General features: G+C 40.9%; 1 protein-coding gene across 3 annotated transcripts in view; it reads right to left on the reverse strand.

Annotated features, from left to right (window-relative positions):
• The window catches only part of KIF16B (kinesin family member 16B), a 372,668-nt gene that overhangs the window by 345,804 nt on the left and 11,839 nt on the right, over window positions 1–15,025 (reverse strand). For all 3 annotated transcript variants that reach the window (XM_056567898.1, XM_056567896.1, XM_056567899.1), the window contains exon 2: window positions 1,891–1,960. In XM_056567898.1, the coding sequence (XP_056423873.1) occupies window positions 1,891–1,960 (70 nt within the window). The remainder of the gene's footprint in view (window positions 1–1,890; window positions 1,961–15,025) is intronic.

The following is a 15,025-nucleotide window of genomic DNA, read 5'->3' on the forward strand; positions in this document are numbered from 1 at the left end:
AGGCGCTGCTCAGACCCAATATGTTTGAGAGTTCTGAGAGCCAAGAACCCCCGCTAGCTCAACTCTAGTCCTGGTTGTTCCAATCTTTTTCCATTTAAAAGGAGTACTCCGCTGAAAACATCTTATCCCCTATCCAAAGGATAGGGAATAAGAAGTCTAATCGCGGGGGGGGGTCCCGCTTGAAGCTTCAGCGATGGACGGCCCACCACACCGCCTCCTCCCATAAACATGAATGGAGGGGGCATGGCGGCCGTGTTCACCAGTCATCTGGCATGGTGCGGAGTCCGCTTTGTGCGCCGAATGATAGGGGACCACCACAATTAGATATCTTATCCCCTATCCTTTAGATAGAGGATAAAATGTTTTCAGCGGAGTACCCCTTTAAAGTTAACAGAGGCCACTGTGTTCTTGAGAACTTTGAGTGCAGCAGAAATGTGTTTGTCCCGTTCTCCAGATATGTGCCTCCACACAATCCTGTCTCTGAGCTCTATAGGCAGTTCTTTCTACCTGATTGCTTATTTTTTGTCTGATATACATTTTCAGCTGTGAGACCTTATTTAGACATGTGTGGCTTTTCAAATCATGTCCAATCACCTAAATGTATCACAGGTGACCCCAATCAAGTAGCAGAAACATCTTAGAGATGATCAAAAGAAATGAGAGGAGCCAGAGCAAAATTTTATATGTCATTGCAAAGGGTCTGAATACTTATGTCCATGCCAAACTTTATTTTTCTTCTTCTAAAAAATGTATAAATAGAATAAAAAATGTCTAAAATTCAGTTTTAACACATTTTAATTATGAGGTATTGAGTGTAGACTGATGGGAGAAAACTTTAATTGTTGTCATTTTAGCACAAGGCCTCAACATAAAATCTGTGAAAAGGTCTGAAGACATTGTGAATGCACTGTATATTGGAGATTCTCAACACAGTTGACACAAGCAGTGTAAGTTGGCTGGTCGGTGTAGGGGGAGGTTATAACTCTCTCTATTCATTGTGTGGACTTACGTACTATATCACTGCACTCTTGTTCCCTTATATATTGCATACGGCTAAAAGATTGTTGCTTCCTATCTATGGGCGTACAGAGGAAATGACTTGGTGGGAAGTGTCAGAGATATCAGTAGCTATTTGTGAAGTGGTGAGGAAGTCCATGGAGAAACAGCCAAAAGAGACTGATTTATTCTCTAGAAAAGTATGTACTGGACTGATGGTCTAAGTGGTGGTCACATGACCAAACTGCAATGATGAAAACCTCTATGTGTAAGGATGGAACTGAACTGGGGTGAAAATGTAGGAATATTGCTGTTTAGTTAGAATTATAACTGCAAAACATATATTTCTTATGTATACAAATGTAAATGTCTGACGGCTAGCCAAATGTGAACAGACTCTAAGAAAGTGCACGGCCTATTAAAAGATGGACACAGTCAGCGCTGTTTTTATGCAAGGAATAGCTGAGTATTCTTCCTGTTAAATTTGAGGGTCCGAATGGAGCTGGATGATATATTCTCTTTTTCCCAGACACAAATATGTCTGAAAAACTTCTAAATGGAATAGGCCATAAAGATGGCAGGGGTTGTTTATCTTGAGCGGTCAGAAGAAGCAGTGTTTTTTCCTAAGCACTTGAATACAGATCCCTAGCTCCAATATATCATATGTATGTATCACGGGTATATACTGTATACATCCACAGCTGTTCTCTGCCGAGCCATATTATTATTCTGAAGGCCATTATATGCACTTATTAATTCCACCTTGCCTGAACGTAATCATCATAAAAAAGGCATGCAGGCATATTAAAGCATATTAACTTCTCTGTAGATGAAACCCCCGGGTATCGCTAAAACTGCAACATTCATCAAAACTAAACATTGCATCACACTTGCCTTTATATTGGTAATCGTTGTTTTCTTGCCTTCCATTTCAATAATAAATTTAGCCTCCAGATCCTTCTCCCTAAAGAACACATAAAAAGAGCGTGTAAAGAGCGATAGCATAGCTTTCTCTGGAAACGTTTGCATACAAAATCTCAAGGTGCATTCACACAAGTATAGAAAACAAAAATACATTTAAGAATTTTATATTATGTTCTATATACACAGAGGTGGCATAACCAGTAAATCAGGCATTCAGCGAGAATGTAATAGTGATGTCTAATAATTTCCCCAAGGTGAGTACAGATACTGCAGATATCAAGCGTTCCAGACAATAGGAAATTAAAAGGGGTATTCCAGGAAAAAAAAAAAACTTTTTTTTTATATATCAACTGGCTCCAGAAAGTTAAACAGATTTGTAAATTAGAAACAAATACTTTTGCCCGGACCTTCTAGGCGAGTATAAATATACTAAATTTGGGTTTATAGTTATAGAAAAAATAATATTGGGTCGTGCTTCAATAATAATATATGTTAAATTTATTAAAATAACAATGTAAAAGGTTACTCCTCACAGGGCCCTGTGTGGAGAACACATAAGACACAGGCAATAGATATTAATGCATAAAAAGAATATATGTATATTTATACCACTGGCATGAATAGTAGTTTCTTGTGTGCAACAGGGAAATGCCTATTCTAGATAAGCAGATACCTATTACACAAAGCAAGCCACGTACGAGGCAAAAATAATACGCTATTTAGGTGGCTGGTTACCACATTCATATACATATATGCAGAATGTGTCCTTTTTATAATGCTAGACAGTTTGTAGCAATTCAAATATGTTACCGGTCTTATGTAACAACTCGGGCAGTCCGCACTGTAAACAGGTATTGTTGTGGCAGTGCCTGGATGGTAAGGCACACTGGATCCTCTGTGCGGCGGTCCCAGATGGTGGCAAAGAGAGAGCCTGGCAGAGTCCTTAATGTGGAGCAGTGGTGGACAACCATCGTATGTTGAGGGATCCATGCAATGATAAGTCTAGGAAGTTATACTCACCTGTCCCCGCCGCTCCGGACCGTCACCGCTGCCCTGGATGTCGCCGCATCCCTGGGTTGTCCCCGCCACTCCGGACCGTCACTGCTGCACGGGATCGTCGCTCTTCATCACCGTCATCATGTCACTGTGCACGCTGCTCCTATTGGATGACGGGACAGCGTGCATGGTGACGTGATGCCGATGAAGGAGAGCAACGGCCATGCAGGTGATCCTGAAGAGGACGGTCCGGAACGCCGGGGACAGGTGAGTGATCATCACCGCAGCACACTTTAAATGGCTGAAGCAGTCTGGATAGCCGTTTATGCGATGGCCCCGACATACAAAAGCATCGCATGTTGATGCTGCCGTCAACATGCGATGGCCTCTGAGAGGCCATCGTATGTTGAAATGATCGTATGTCGGGGCCATTGTAGGTCGGGGGGGGGGGGGGGGGGTCACTGTACTTACTTACTTTTTGCTTATCTATCAGGATTTAAATGGGCACTGCCAGAGTAAAAAACTTTATATGCTGTGCATCTTGGTAAAACATTAATCTTTCTAATTTATCTCCCCAAAAAAACTTACTTTAAAAAAAAAAAAAAAATCCTTGCTTATAAAAAAAGACCACTAGAGGTCCCCACACCATCCAGAATATAATCCTGTCCGTCTGCAGCATTATGTTTGTCCCAGCTGAAGCATAGGTTGCGACAATCCAGGAAGTAAGGGCGGGACTGGCACTCCTCTGTGCTCACTCCTGTCCTATCAGACTACAGCATGAAAACATAGAGGAGGGGGTTACAGAGCAGCCTGCAGTGATTCGAACAAAAGACCCAGCACAGCACATCAGACATCAGAGAAAGTGAATGAATGGTGAGTGTGGGCAGGCTCAGTGATTGCCTTGGGCAAGCACCTGAGCAGTGGATGTCTGAATGAGTGAGCAGCAGAACAGAGGGATTTGTAAGCCAGATACATAAGCTAGACACAAAAAATAAAATAAATAAATCAAAAACACATCTGCTTGACCTGGTGAGTAACATATAGAAGCATTATTTATTTTCTGTGATATGGTACACTTTAAGTAGAGAATTAGTATATTCTGTGGGTTTTTTTCAATCCTTTTTGGAACAGAATAAACAGGAGGGAATTCTTTATGGCCAACGCTATTTTTTTTTTTTATTTATTTTTTTTATGTGAGTTGAAAACTTTGGGAAGGCGATTTTTGTGCAAGCCTGTTTTGCATTAAGAAAATTAGGCAGTGAGGCTGGGATTAAACCTCCTGCACCCACCCCCAACAGATTTACCACAGTTTATGCCAGAAAATGTTGGAAATGGCAAGAAAAAAATATGCCACTTCATAGCTGGCAAATATCTCAGAAAGTGGCGCACAGTGAGCAATAGATATGCCAAAGTATTAGGTGGTTTCTTCTAAAAACAGTGCCACCCTCGCCCTCAGTTTGTGTGTACTTTCACAGCCGAGTTCCATTAAAGCGAATGGTACTCTTCAAACATTGCTTTTATTATAATTCTACTCCAGCAGTCCAAGTAAATTGGCACCACATGTATGGGAATGGGATCTTTACTATACTCTTTTTATTTTACCTTTGTTTTCCCATTTTTAGTGTTTTGTTATAGACTCACCCAGGTTTTACATTAATCCACAGCCCCATTCCGTTCAATTTAAGGGGCATTTACAAATAGTACAAACAGCAGTAAGTATTTTTTGCTTAAACCAGGAGTAAAAAAAAAAAAAAAAGCGACACAGAAAAACTATAATGAAAAGATTTGCATCTTTTTCTGTATTTTAGACCCACTCCTGTTGTTTTCCATGTATGTTGCATGATAGCATCCCTCTAAATGCTGTTATCAGAGCATATAAGAAACTCCCCTTAAAAAAGGTGTGCTCTGGGGTAGTTAGGAAAAATACATATGCAAAGCCACAATACCTCTTTGTGTCCCCTGTAGTTATCCATGAGATTTTGCCACCTCCTGTGGCCCCTGTTGTCTCCCAAATATTATTTTTCCTTGCTTGCAGCCCAGACTAAAACTCCCAACAGTCAGTGCAGCTCTGTGTAATGGCTGCCGGCCAATTGCTCTTGCTATCTGTGTGCATGCTGTGTTTTTTGTCAGCAGCACACTTTTTACACTGTACTGTCATTTCTTTCAAACTATCCTTCCCCCCCCAGCAATAAATCATGCTATGCTCTGAATGGCAGCAGTCAGTGTTAAGATCTACAGCAGGAAAATAGCGATGTTATGTGTTGAGGACACTGGGTTTCTCTGCCTGCAAGATCCTAACACAGGGAGGGGGAGGGTAGGGGTGGTGTGGCTGTGAAGCCAGAAATCACATGGTGTTTGTATTCCAGGATGGTGGCTGCTAGCCTCCCTGAGGGTGCGTTCACACGCTATTAGTTTTTGCGGGTTTTCTGCTGCATATTTGAAAGGGGGTGGGCTCTTCTTAGCTGTCCGCAGCAGATTTTCCACGGAGACATTTACGCTGCGGAAAATCCACCACAAGCCCCACTGAAGTCAGTAGGGACTGCGGCGGATTTTCCGCAGCGTAAATTCCAACACGGAAAATCTGCTACGGACAGCCGAGAAGAGCCCGCCCACATTCAAATACGCAGCGGAAAACCAGCAAAACAAAAATAAAAAATAACGTGTGAAGGGGTTTCCACAAAGACATGCAGGATCAGATAATGGCGTCTTTCTCTCATTCCCTGCATGCAAGTGACAGCTGAAAAAGGGAAACTGCTCTATATATCTAATGAAGGATATTTTAGACAAATAAATAGTTTGGTGAGAGGGAAAGGATGGGCTATGGGTTTAGTTCCCCAGAGAACCCCTTTAATAATGTTCAAAAATATTAAATAAAAAAAAACATTTACTCTCAGACAATAGAAACAGAACATGTTTCTGACGAGTTAAAAAGGGGAAACAATCTAATTGCAAACTGTTAAAAAAAAGTTTTAAACAAAGAACAGAAATATGTATTTGAAGGAAAAAAAATTTTATATTTATATATTTTTTTATTGATTATGTATGTATTTAATTTATGACTAAATAAGCATTTTAAACTAGTCACTTGTAGATCTTTTTCCCTTAGCTAAGCTAGTGCCCCTGTTTCTTTCTGTTCTCCATTTGTATGCCGGGACCTGGGTGTCAGAGACTGCCATGCCAACCCTAAAATGTCAGCTCGTATCTGCTCTTTGCTGCCCATTTCAGGATAGTCACGGTTACAGTTTAGTGGTCTATATTTTCTTTGTTCGAATCTATTGCCTGTACTGGTCAGCCGCGTTTTTGCCTACGGTCGGGAAACCGCATACGGCCGAAAACGCAGCCGACCGGAGGCTGCGGTTCACTCCGGTCGGCTCATAGACATGCATTAAATACGGTTCCCGAATACGGCTGAGTGCGGGCGCCACAATTAACCCCCGCTCCCCCTCCTCCCAACCGTATTTGGAACCTTAAGTACAAAACGTGGTGTGAAAGCACCCTAATACAAGGGATTACATGGTAACACATTAGATGTGAAAGAATGTAGTAACATCTAAACCAGAGGGACCAGGCGGCTGTACTTGTATGGCGGCACACTCAGCAGTTTCTATGAACCAGACATGAGTATACACAGAAAAGCACAATGTATTCATATGGGACTCGGCGCTAACCTAAAGCCACCTGTTCCTCCCAATTAGAAAGTATTTGGTTTTGCATCCTGTGCATTTTTCTCAATAGTGCGCTCTCCTGATGTCATATTAATGTGAATTCTAATAAAGAACAAGCCCGTCCAGCTTTATAGGCAGCATATGTTTCACTGAGAGCTGTTGTTCCCTTTGCATTATTATTTGTTTACCGAGACTTGTCATAATGGGAGGATCCTGGGACACCAAAGCTCCTCAGCGTGGAGCAGCATCTGTCACTGCGTTTCCATTAACCACCAGATACTTCTGAAAACTGCTGATAATAGCGCAGTGCTTCACTAAGAAGAAGAGCTCCAAACTCTGCAGAACACTTTCATGTCTGTCAGATCAACACAATGGTAAAACAGGAGCCGCACACAGACTACAGAGAACTGCAGCGACGGCAGAGTAGATGAAGGCAGGCGGTAAGAACTACCCTTTATGTCCGAGTTTCAGGCCAAAACTTTATCAACTGGTGCCAGAAAGTTAAACAGATTTGTAAATTACTTCCATTTAAAAATCTTTATCCTTCCTGTACTTAGCTTCTCCCTTTTTAACTTCCTTTCTGTCTGACCACAGTGCTCTCTGCTGACACATCTGTCCATGTCAGGAACTGTCCAGAGCAGGAGCAAATCCCCATAGCAAACCTATCCTGCCCTGCACAGTTCCTGACATGGATAGAGAAGTTAGCGGAGAGTACTGTGGTCAGACTGAAAAGAAATTCAAAAAGGAAAGAACTTCCTCTGTAGTATACAGCAGCTGATAAGTACTGAAATGATTAAGACTTTTAAATAGAAGTCATTTACAAATCTGTTTAACTTCATGGCACCAGTTAATGAAAAAAAATAAAAAAATAAGTATGTTTTCCAGTGGAGTACCCCTTTAAGCAGCTTTCTAGAGGAGCCAAATTCTAACCATAAGTCCCTAACGTTCAAGATCTACGCCATAAGGAATAGAAGCAAAAAATCAATTATATACATTTTGTAAAACATATAGGCAAAAAAAAAAATAAAAAAAAAAATAATTTAAAAGAACAATAAAAACATTTAAAAGCAGATGAGTACTAGTGCAAGCCTCCGCTAACCAACGTTTCTCTCCAAGGCTTCTTCTGGGATGTCAATGATGCCCTGGAAGAAGCCTTGGAGCGAAACATGTATGTCTCTTTTTTTATTTGCATATATGCTCAATAAAATGTATATTCTTGATTACTATAAACTTGGTTTCATTGACGTTTAGCTTTCTAGAGGAGTAAGAAAGACAGAAGCTGTTTTGATAGGAAAGTTATTTTACCACTTAAGGACCCAGGGCATAACTGTACGCCCGTGGGAATTCGTTCAGCAGGAACCCGATGCAAACCCATGGGGGACCGGCGATTAGCGGCGATTCCGGGTCAATCGGGTCTCCGGTGACCCAGTAAAAAAAAGGGTGATAGGTGGCATTGAGACGCCACCCATTACCCTTTACCAGCAGGAGTGAGGTGGCAGGGGTGCCACCTCACGATCGAGTGATTGATCGGTCCAGATTAGAGATGAGCAAAGTTACAGTAAATTTGATTCGTCACGAACCCCGTGGCTCGGAGGTTGCTGACTTAAGCATGCATAAATTAGTTCAGCTTTCAGGTGCACCGGGGGGCTGGAGACTCTCTCCTAGGACTGTATCCACCTTTTCCAGACGGAGCACCTGAAAGCTGAACTAATTTATGCAGGCTAAAGTCAACAACCGCCGAGCCGCGAGGTTCGTGACGAATCGAATTGCTGTAACTTCACTCATCTCTAGTCCGGATGACCGATCGATCACCGAGCCTGCTGGGAGGTGATCTGGGGTCGATCCGCCAAGTCGGGGGTCCCTCACCTGTCCATCGGGGCATGCGGTGTTGCCTGGCATCGAGGTGAAGGGTCCCTGGAGTCGGCAGCGCCGGCGGAGGTTCCCAGGCAGCAGTGTCCTGAGTGGTGGCAGCAGGATACAGCAGGTGGTGAGTTGTTTGCCTCTTGCTGTTGCTAAGCAACAACTCCCAGGGCTTGCTGGGAGTTGTAGTTTTGCAACAGCTGGTAGCAAAACTACAACTCCCAGCATGCCCTTTGGCTGTTTGTGCATGCTGGGGCTTGTAGTTATGCAACAGCTGAAGGCACTTTTTTTCTATGAGAAAGTGTGCCATAAGTTGTTGTATAACTGCAACAACCAGCGTGCACAAACAGCCAAAGGGCATGTTTGGCGATGCAGTAGTGTGCTTCCAGCTGTTGCATAACTACAGCTCCCAGCATGCCCTTCGGCAGTCAATGAATGCTGAGTGTTGTAGTTTTGCAACAGCTGAAGGCACACTGGTTGTGAAAGAGCTTGTTACCTAACTCAGTGTTTCACAACCAGTGTGCCTCCAGCTGTTGCTAAACTACAACTCCCAGCATGCACTGGCAGACCGTACATGCTGGGAGTTGTAGTTTTGCCACAGCTGTAAGCACACTGGTTTTGAAACACTGAGTTAAGCAACAAACTGTGTTTTGCAACCAGTGTGCCTCCAGCTGCCGCATAACTGCAACTCCCAGCATGCACGGACAGCAAAAGGGTACATTCACACGGGCGGGGGTTTACAGTGAGTTTTCCGCTGCAAGTTGGAGCTGTGGCAAATTTTCTGCCACAGCTCAAACTCCCAGCTGTAAACTCGCCCATGTGAATGTACTAAAAAAAAATATCTATACAAAATAAAAAAAAGTAAAAAACAGTACATATACATATACCACTACACAGTTACCACTGACTGTTAAGGCATGCTGGGAGTTTTGCAACAGCTGGAGACACCCTGTTTGGGAAACACTGCCGTAGGGTCTTTTGGTGGCGTATGCACTAATTTTTTACACTAATATGCTGGTGTTGCCCCATACTTTTACTTTTCACAAGCGGTAAAATTTAAAAAAGACCCCCAAAATTTGTAAAGCAATTTCTCCTGAGTACAAAAGTACCCCATTTATGGACGCAAAGTGCTCTGCAGGTGCACAACATGGGACCATGTACATTTAAGGTCTTAACTGGTGATTTGCACAGGGGTGGATGATTTTACAGTGGTTCTGACATAAACTAAAACAATACCCACATGTGACCCCATTTTGGAAACTATACCCCTCACGAAACGTAACAAGGGGTATAGTGAGCCTTAACATCCCACAGGTGTTTGACAATTTTCGTTAAAGTTGGATGGGAAAATGAGAAAAAATTAAATAAAAATCACTAAAATCCTGGTGTTACCCTAAATTTTTCATTTTCACAAGTGAAAAAAAAGCCCCCCAAAATTTGTAGCCTCACTTCTTCTGAGTAAGAACATACCCCATATGTGGATGTAAAGTGCTCTGTGGGTGAACTACAATGCTCAGAAGAGAAGAAGCTCCAATGCGCTTTTGGAGAAAAAATTTGTCCGAATTTGAAGGCCACAAGTATTTACAAAGCCCCCATGGTGCCAGAACATTGGACCTCGCAAATGTGACATTATTTTTGTATCTTTATTTGGTGACAGGAACTCTTTAAGATGCTGAAATAAATTAAGTGAACCTGTCTACTGAGGAAATGGACATAGACATGGCTATAAGAGACCTCCAAGACACACATCATGCAAATTATTATAAAAGAAATAGAAAAATGCAGGGTGGAATTCCAGGCCGGGGCACTTCAGGGCCTTGGGAACGAGCTTTTGAGAAAAGCAAATAAGAAAGGCAGAAGCCTCCTGAAACACATCTTACCACTGGATGTTCTGTTTGTTGTTTTATGAACAACTAAAAAAGGACTTAAAAACAGACCTCTATATACATTTATAAATGATAAAAGAAAATATATATATATATATATATATATATATATATATATTTTTTTTTTTTTTTTTTTTTTTTTTTTTTTTTTTTTTTTTTTTTTTTTTAGGTACTTGTGTTGCACGTAACCCCTCCTGCCAAAAAATGAACAACATATATATGTGTGTGTGTGTGTGTGTAAAAACTTGAAAATGTAGCTAGTTATACATAAAACTTTTATTCAAACCATAATACTATTGGTAATAAGTGTCTAAGCAGGGCCCTCGCTATAGACAAATATATGACAATAATGAATTATTATATTAATAGATTAGTAAAATATATGAAGCCATAGGATCGGATAAAATATCAATAATATTCCATATACAGCCGCCTGAAGTCTTATTGAAAATACTCTCCAGACTAAGAATTATAATTCATACAGATACAGTTCAATGGTCTGGTGCTTTGCACAACTCACCACACCGCTGGATGGAAGGATCTCCTCATTCCTCATTAGATAGCGTGATGCATCAGCAAGGTGACTCCCAATCTTTGCTCGAGGACTGGCACGGATGTGAGGCCGGCCCAAGGATGATTGTCCGCACAGTAAGTGGAGTCTCAGTTCTTGTTGCGGAGTGGCACAGATCTGCGTACGGCCAACAGGTGGGTACGGAGGGGTATGGTGGTTGATGGTGTATACAGGCGGCGTCCTCGTGGATCCAGAGGCAGAATTGCACGCGCCTGAACAGTGGTCCCTGAACAGGAGGGGTTCAAGCTGTTGCAAATGCGTATATGAGTCTTTTCCCAGTCTTTAAGCAGGTGGTCTGTATTATTGGGGTGTATAGTTCAGCTAAACGCGTTTTGGGGATACCCCTTCTTCAGTAGCAATATATCCCTACTATGGCTACTGAAGAAATATCTCCCTGAAACACGTTTAGCTGAATTACACACCCTAATAATACAGACCACCTGCTTAAAGACTGTGAAAAGACTCATATACACATTTTCAACAGTTGGAACACCCCTGTTCTGCCTCTGGATCCACGAGGACGCCGCCGCACCAGACCATTGAACTGTATCTGTATGAATTAGAATTCTTAGTCTGGAGAGTATTTTCAATAAGACTTCAGGTGGCTGTATATGGAATATTATTGATATTTTATCCGGTCCTACCGCTTCATATATTTTACTAATCTATTAATAATAAATTAATTATTGTCATATATATATATATATATATATATATATATATATATATATATATATATATATATATGTGTCTATAGCAAGGGCCCTGCTAAGACACTTATTACCAACAGTATTATGGTTTAAATAAAAGTTTTATGTATAACTAGCTACATTTTCAAGTTTTTCCATACACACACATATAGATATATATCTCTCTATATCTATAGAGGTCTGTTTAAAGTCCTTCTTAGTTGTTCATTTTTTGGCAGGAGGGGTTACGTGCAACACAAGGAGAGAGATAGAGATGAGATAGAGAGATCTCTCCATCTATCTATCATAAACTATTTTATAGTGTGAGCGCCCCAAATACTTATTTTATATATTGTTGTTTTATGCATCAATAATAAACAGTATTGACATTTCATCTCAGTTTGTATTGGATCGTTGGCGGGTGGCGCCACTTTTTTTTTTTAATCTTCACATTCTATTAACTTTGATTGTTAGGGTCTCAATGCTGAAACCCACCCCCACCCGCTAAGCATTAGATAGGCACTTTTCAGCTCAATGCCTTTTCCCTCTTTCTGCAGGAGACAGGCTCCATTATAGGTGTATGGAGAGCATCTCCTGCAGTGAAGCACACTTTACTGCCCAGCCCCAAGCAATCTTTGTCTTGCTGCCCCCATAGACTTATAATGGAGCAGTGAGACAAAGATAGTCGAGAGCCGGGGACTAATGTGCGCGGTTGCGCTCTTCTTCCTATTTGTTCTCCTGATCAGTGGGGCTTTCAGCCCTGAAACTCCAGACAGACAGACAGACAGACAGACAGACAGACAGACAGACAGACAATCAAAACTTTTGACATGTCTCTAGCTGTTTTATTTGTTTAAAAAAAAAATAAAAATAAAAAAAAAAAAAAGAGCGCATATAGCTATACACAAGGCTTGACAAATTTTAGATACCAAGAAGCCAACTTGTCTAAAAATTTGCTGGTGGCGCCTGACTTCAGATTTTCTACCGAGATCTGAAAACTTATCTACTCATGAAAATTAAAATTGTCTGATAGACTTGACCTGGCAGCTATTAAAGTAACAATGTCATTTTTTGTTTATTTTTTATAAAAAAAAAAAATAAATGTAATAAAAAAAATGTCTTGACATGTCACAGAGACATATGTCAAAAGTTTGGATTAGTTGGGGTCTCAGTGTGGAGAACCCCACCAATCATTAGGACTAGTGGGGAGAAGTGTGTAGTTATGCACTTCACTTCCCGGCTCACGGCGATCTATGGGGTCATCCCTAGAAATTGGATGGTGAACAAAATGAGATGGGGAGTGAAGAACATAACCGCACGCTTCTCCCTGCTTGTTCTCCTGATCGGTGGGGTTCTCAGCACTGACACTCCAACAGATTAAAACAAGGACACTTTAAAGCCTCAATGTAATACTCTCTATCCCTTCCCTAATGTTCACTGTCAACTGCACAAAAAACACACACAACCATTATCCTCCCATTCTGTGGTATAGGATTACAGAAAACAAGAACAACAGGTGCTGTATCCTGGTACTGACCTCACTGGCTTTAGTTCCTTTAACCTGCACAATAAATCCGAACTGGGTAATTATATCAGAACAAAGGGACAGTGTTAAGTCACATGATCAGCCAGCTTCTAAAAAACTATCCTACATAACTACAGGTTAAAAGGTGCTTAAAATAAAAAATACACAAAAACAAAAAAACAAAAAAAAAATTAGATATCTTTCTCAGATATGCTGAAAGCTTAGAGTCTATTCTAGTATAATAATACATTTCCTTGGTTATGTTCTTTTGAGCTACAGTGTTTGTATAGTCAGTGTAAAGGGATTGCGCCCCTGAAGATATAGCCCGAGATCAGGGCTTGTGCTGAAGCGCTCAGTTTAATGTAACATGTGAACAAATCTGTTGCTAGGAATGAACAAACTTTTGGCCATGTATGTGTACATTAGAATATTAGTGAAAGGATGAAAAAATAAAAATAAAAAAAAAATGTGGCAGATGTATTAAAAGAAAATACTGTAGTGCAAAATCCACAGCAAATCATGCATGATTGTCACTTCTTATTTCCCTGTAATACCTGAAGAAAAAATAAATAAAAATACAAAAAATAAAAAGAATATACATGCTATTGCTGAATTAGGTAAAAAATTATTTAAAAAAAACCTGCAACATAAATTGACATCAGGTCCTGTTTAAGCAGATTCCATGCTAAATTATTTCAGCACTATGTTGATACCCTTTGCTGGTACTGTGCTACCTGGCCCTGTGTGAATGCACCCTAAGGCACAATGGTGTTTGTTTATCAGCTTTTTAGATAAGTTTTGTATCAGCAGGAGATATGTACTGTATAGATTACAGCTAGTGCCCACAGGCTTTCCAGGATGGATTGGGGGATGTTTATGTCCATTGAAGGTGTGCGAGTTTCTCTGAATATGGATTCATTTTGTCTTATATAGTCTGATGGATTAAAGGGATACCCCAGAGAACTATATCCATAGCCCATGCTTTCCCTCTCATCAACCTAAATATCATTCATTAGCTACATGGAGCAGTTTTCCCTCTTTGGTTTGTCACATACATGCATGAAGTTAAGGAATGACTTCATCCAGACATCCACTCTGTCTCTGTTTGAATCCCTCTCTGAAAGCAGCCCCCACCTTCCCGAGAGACCCCCAACCATGCAATCTTTAGTGTTGAGGACTGGGAGGTGTGTACAGCCTTAACCAATCACACATTGAACCTCTCTCTCAGCTGCTCAGAGCAGGAGGGCAAGTACTGCTCTCAAAGAGTTAGGCTAGGTTCACATGGCCGTTCTCTCCTGTCATTGCTGCTAAATGGACGCAAACTGATGCAAAGGGATGCCATCCTGTTGAATCAGTTTTTAATCCATTTGTATTCTTTATTGGTTGCTCAAAACTCTTCTGAGCATGCTCAGAAGTAATAATGGATCGAAAACGGATTGAAAAAAACGGGTGCAATTGGATATTACAGACTCAGTTTTCCATAGACCTCAATGTTAAATTTCATATATCCATTTCTAATCCACACACACATATACACATACACTGTGCATAGTGAAAGTATTCGGCTCCCTTGAACTTTTCGAACTTATGCCACATTTCAGGCTTCAAACATAAAGATATAAAACTGTAATTTTTTGTGAAGAATCAACAAGTGGGACACAATCATGAAGTGGAACGAAATTTATTGGATATTTCAAACTTTGTTAACAAGTAAACTGAAAAATTGGGCATGCAAAATGATTCAGCCCCTTTACTTTCAGTGCAGCAAACTCTTTCCAGAAGTTCAGTGAGGATCTCTGAATGATCCAATGTCGACCAAAATGACTAATGATGATAAATAGAATCCACCTGTGTGTAATGAAGTCTCTGTATAAAGGCACCTGCACTGTGATAGTCTCAGAGGTCTGTTTAAA

Source organism: Hyla sarda, chromosome 3 (genome assembly GCF_029499605.1).
Source record: "Hyla sarda isolate aHylSar1 chromosome 3, aHylSar1.hap1, whole genome shotgun sequence".
NCBI lineage: Eukaryota > Metazoa > Chordata > Amphibia > Anura > Hylidae > Hyla > Hyla sarda.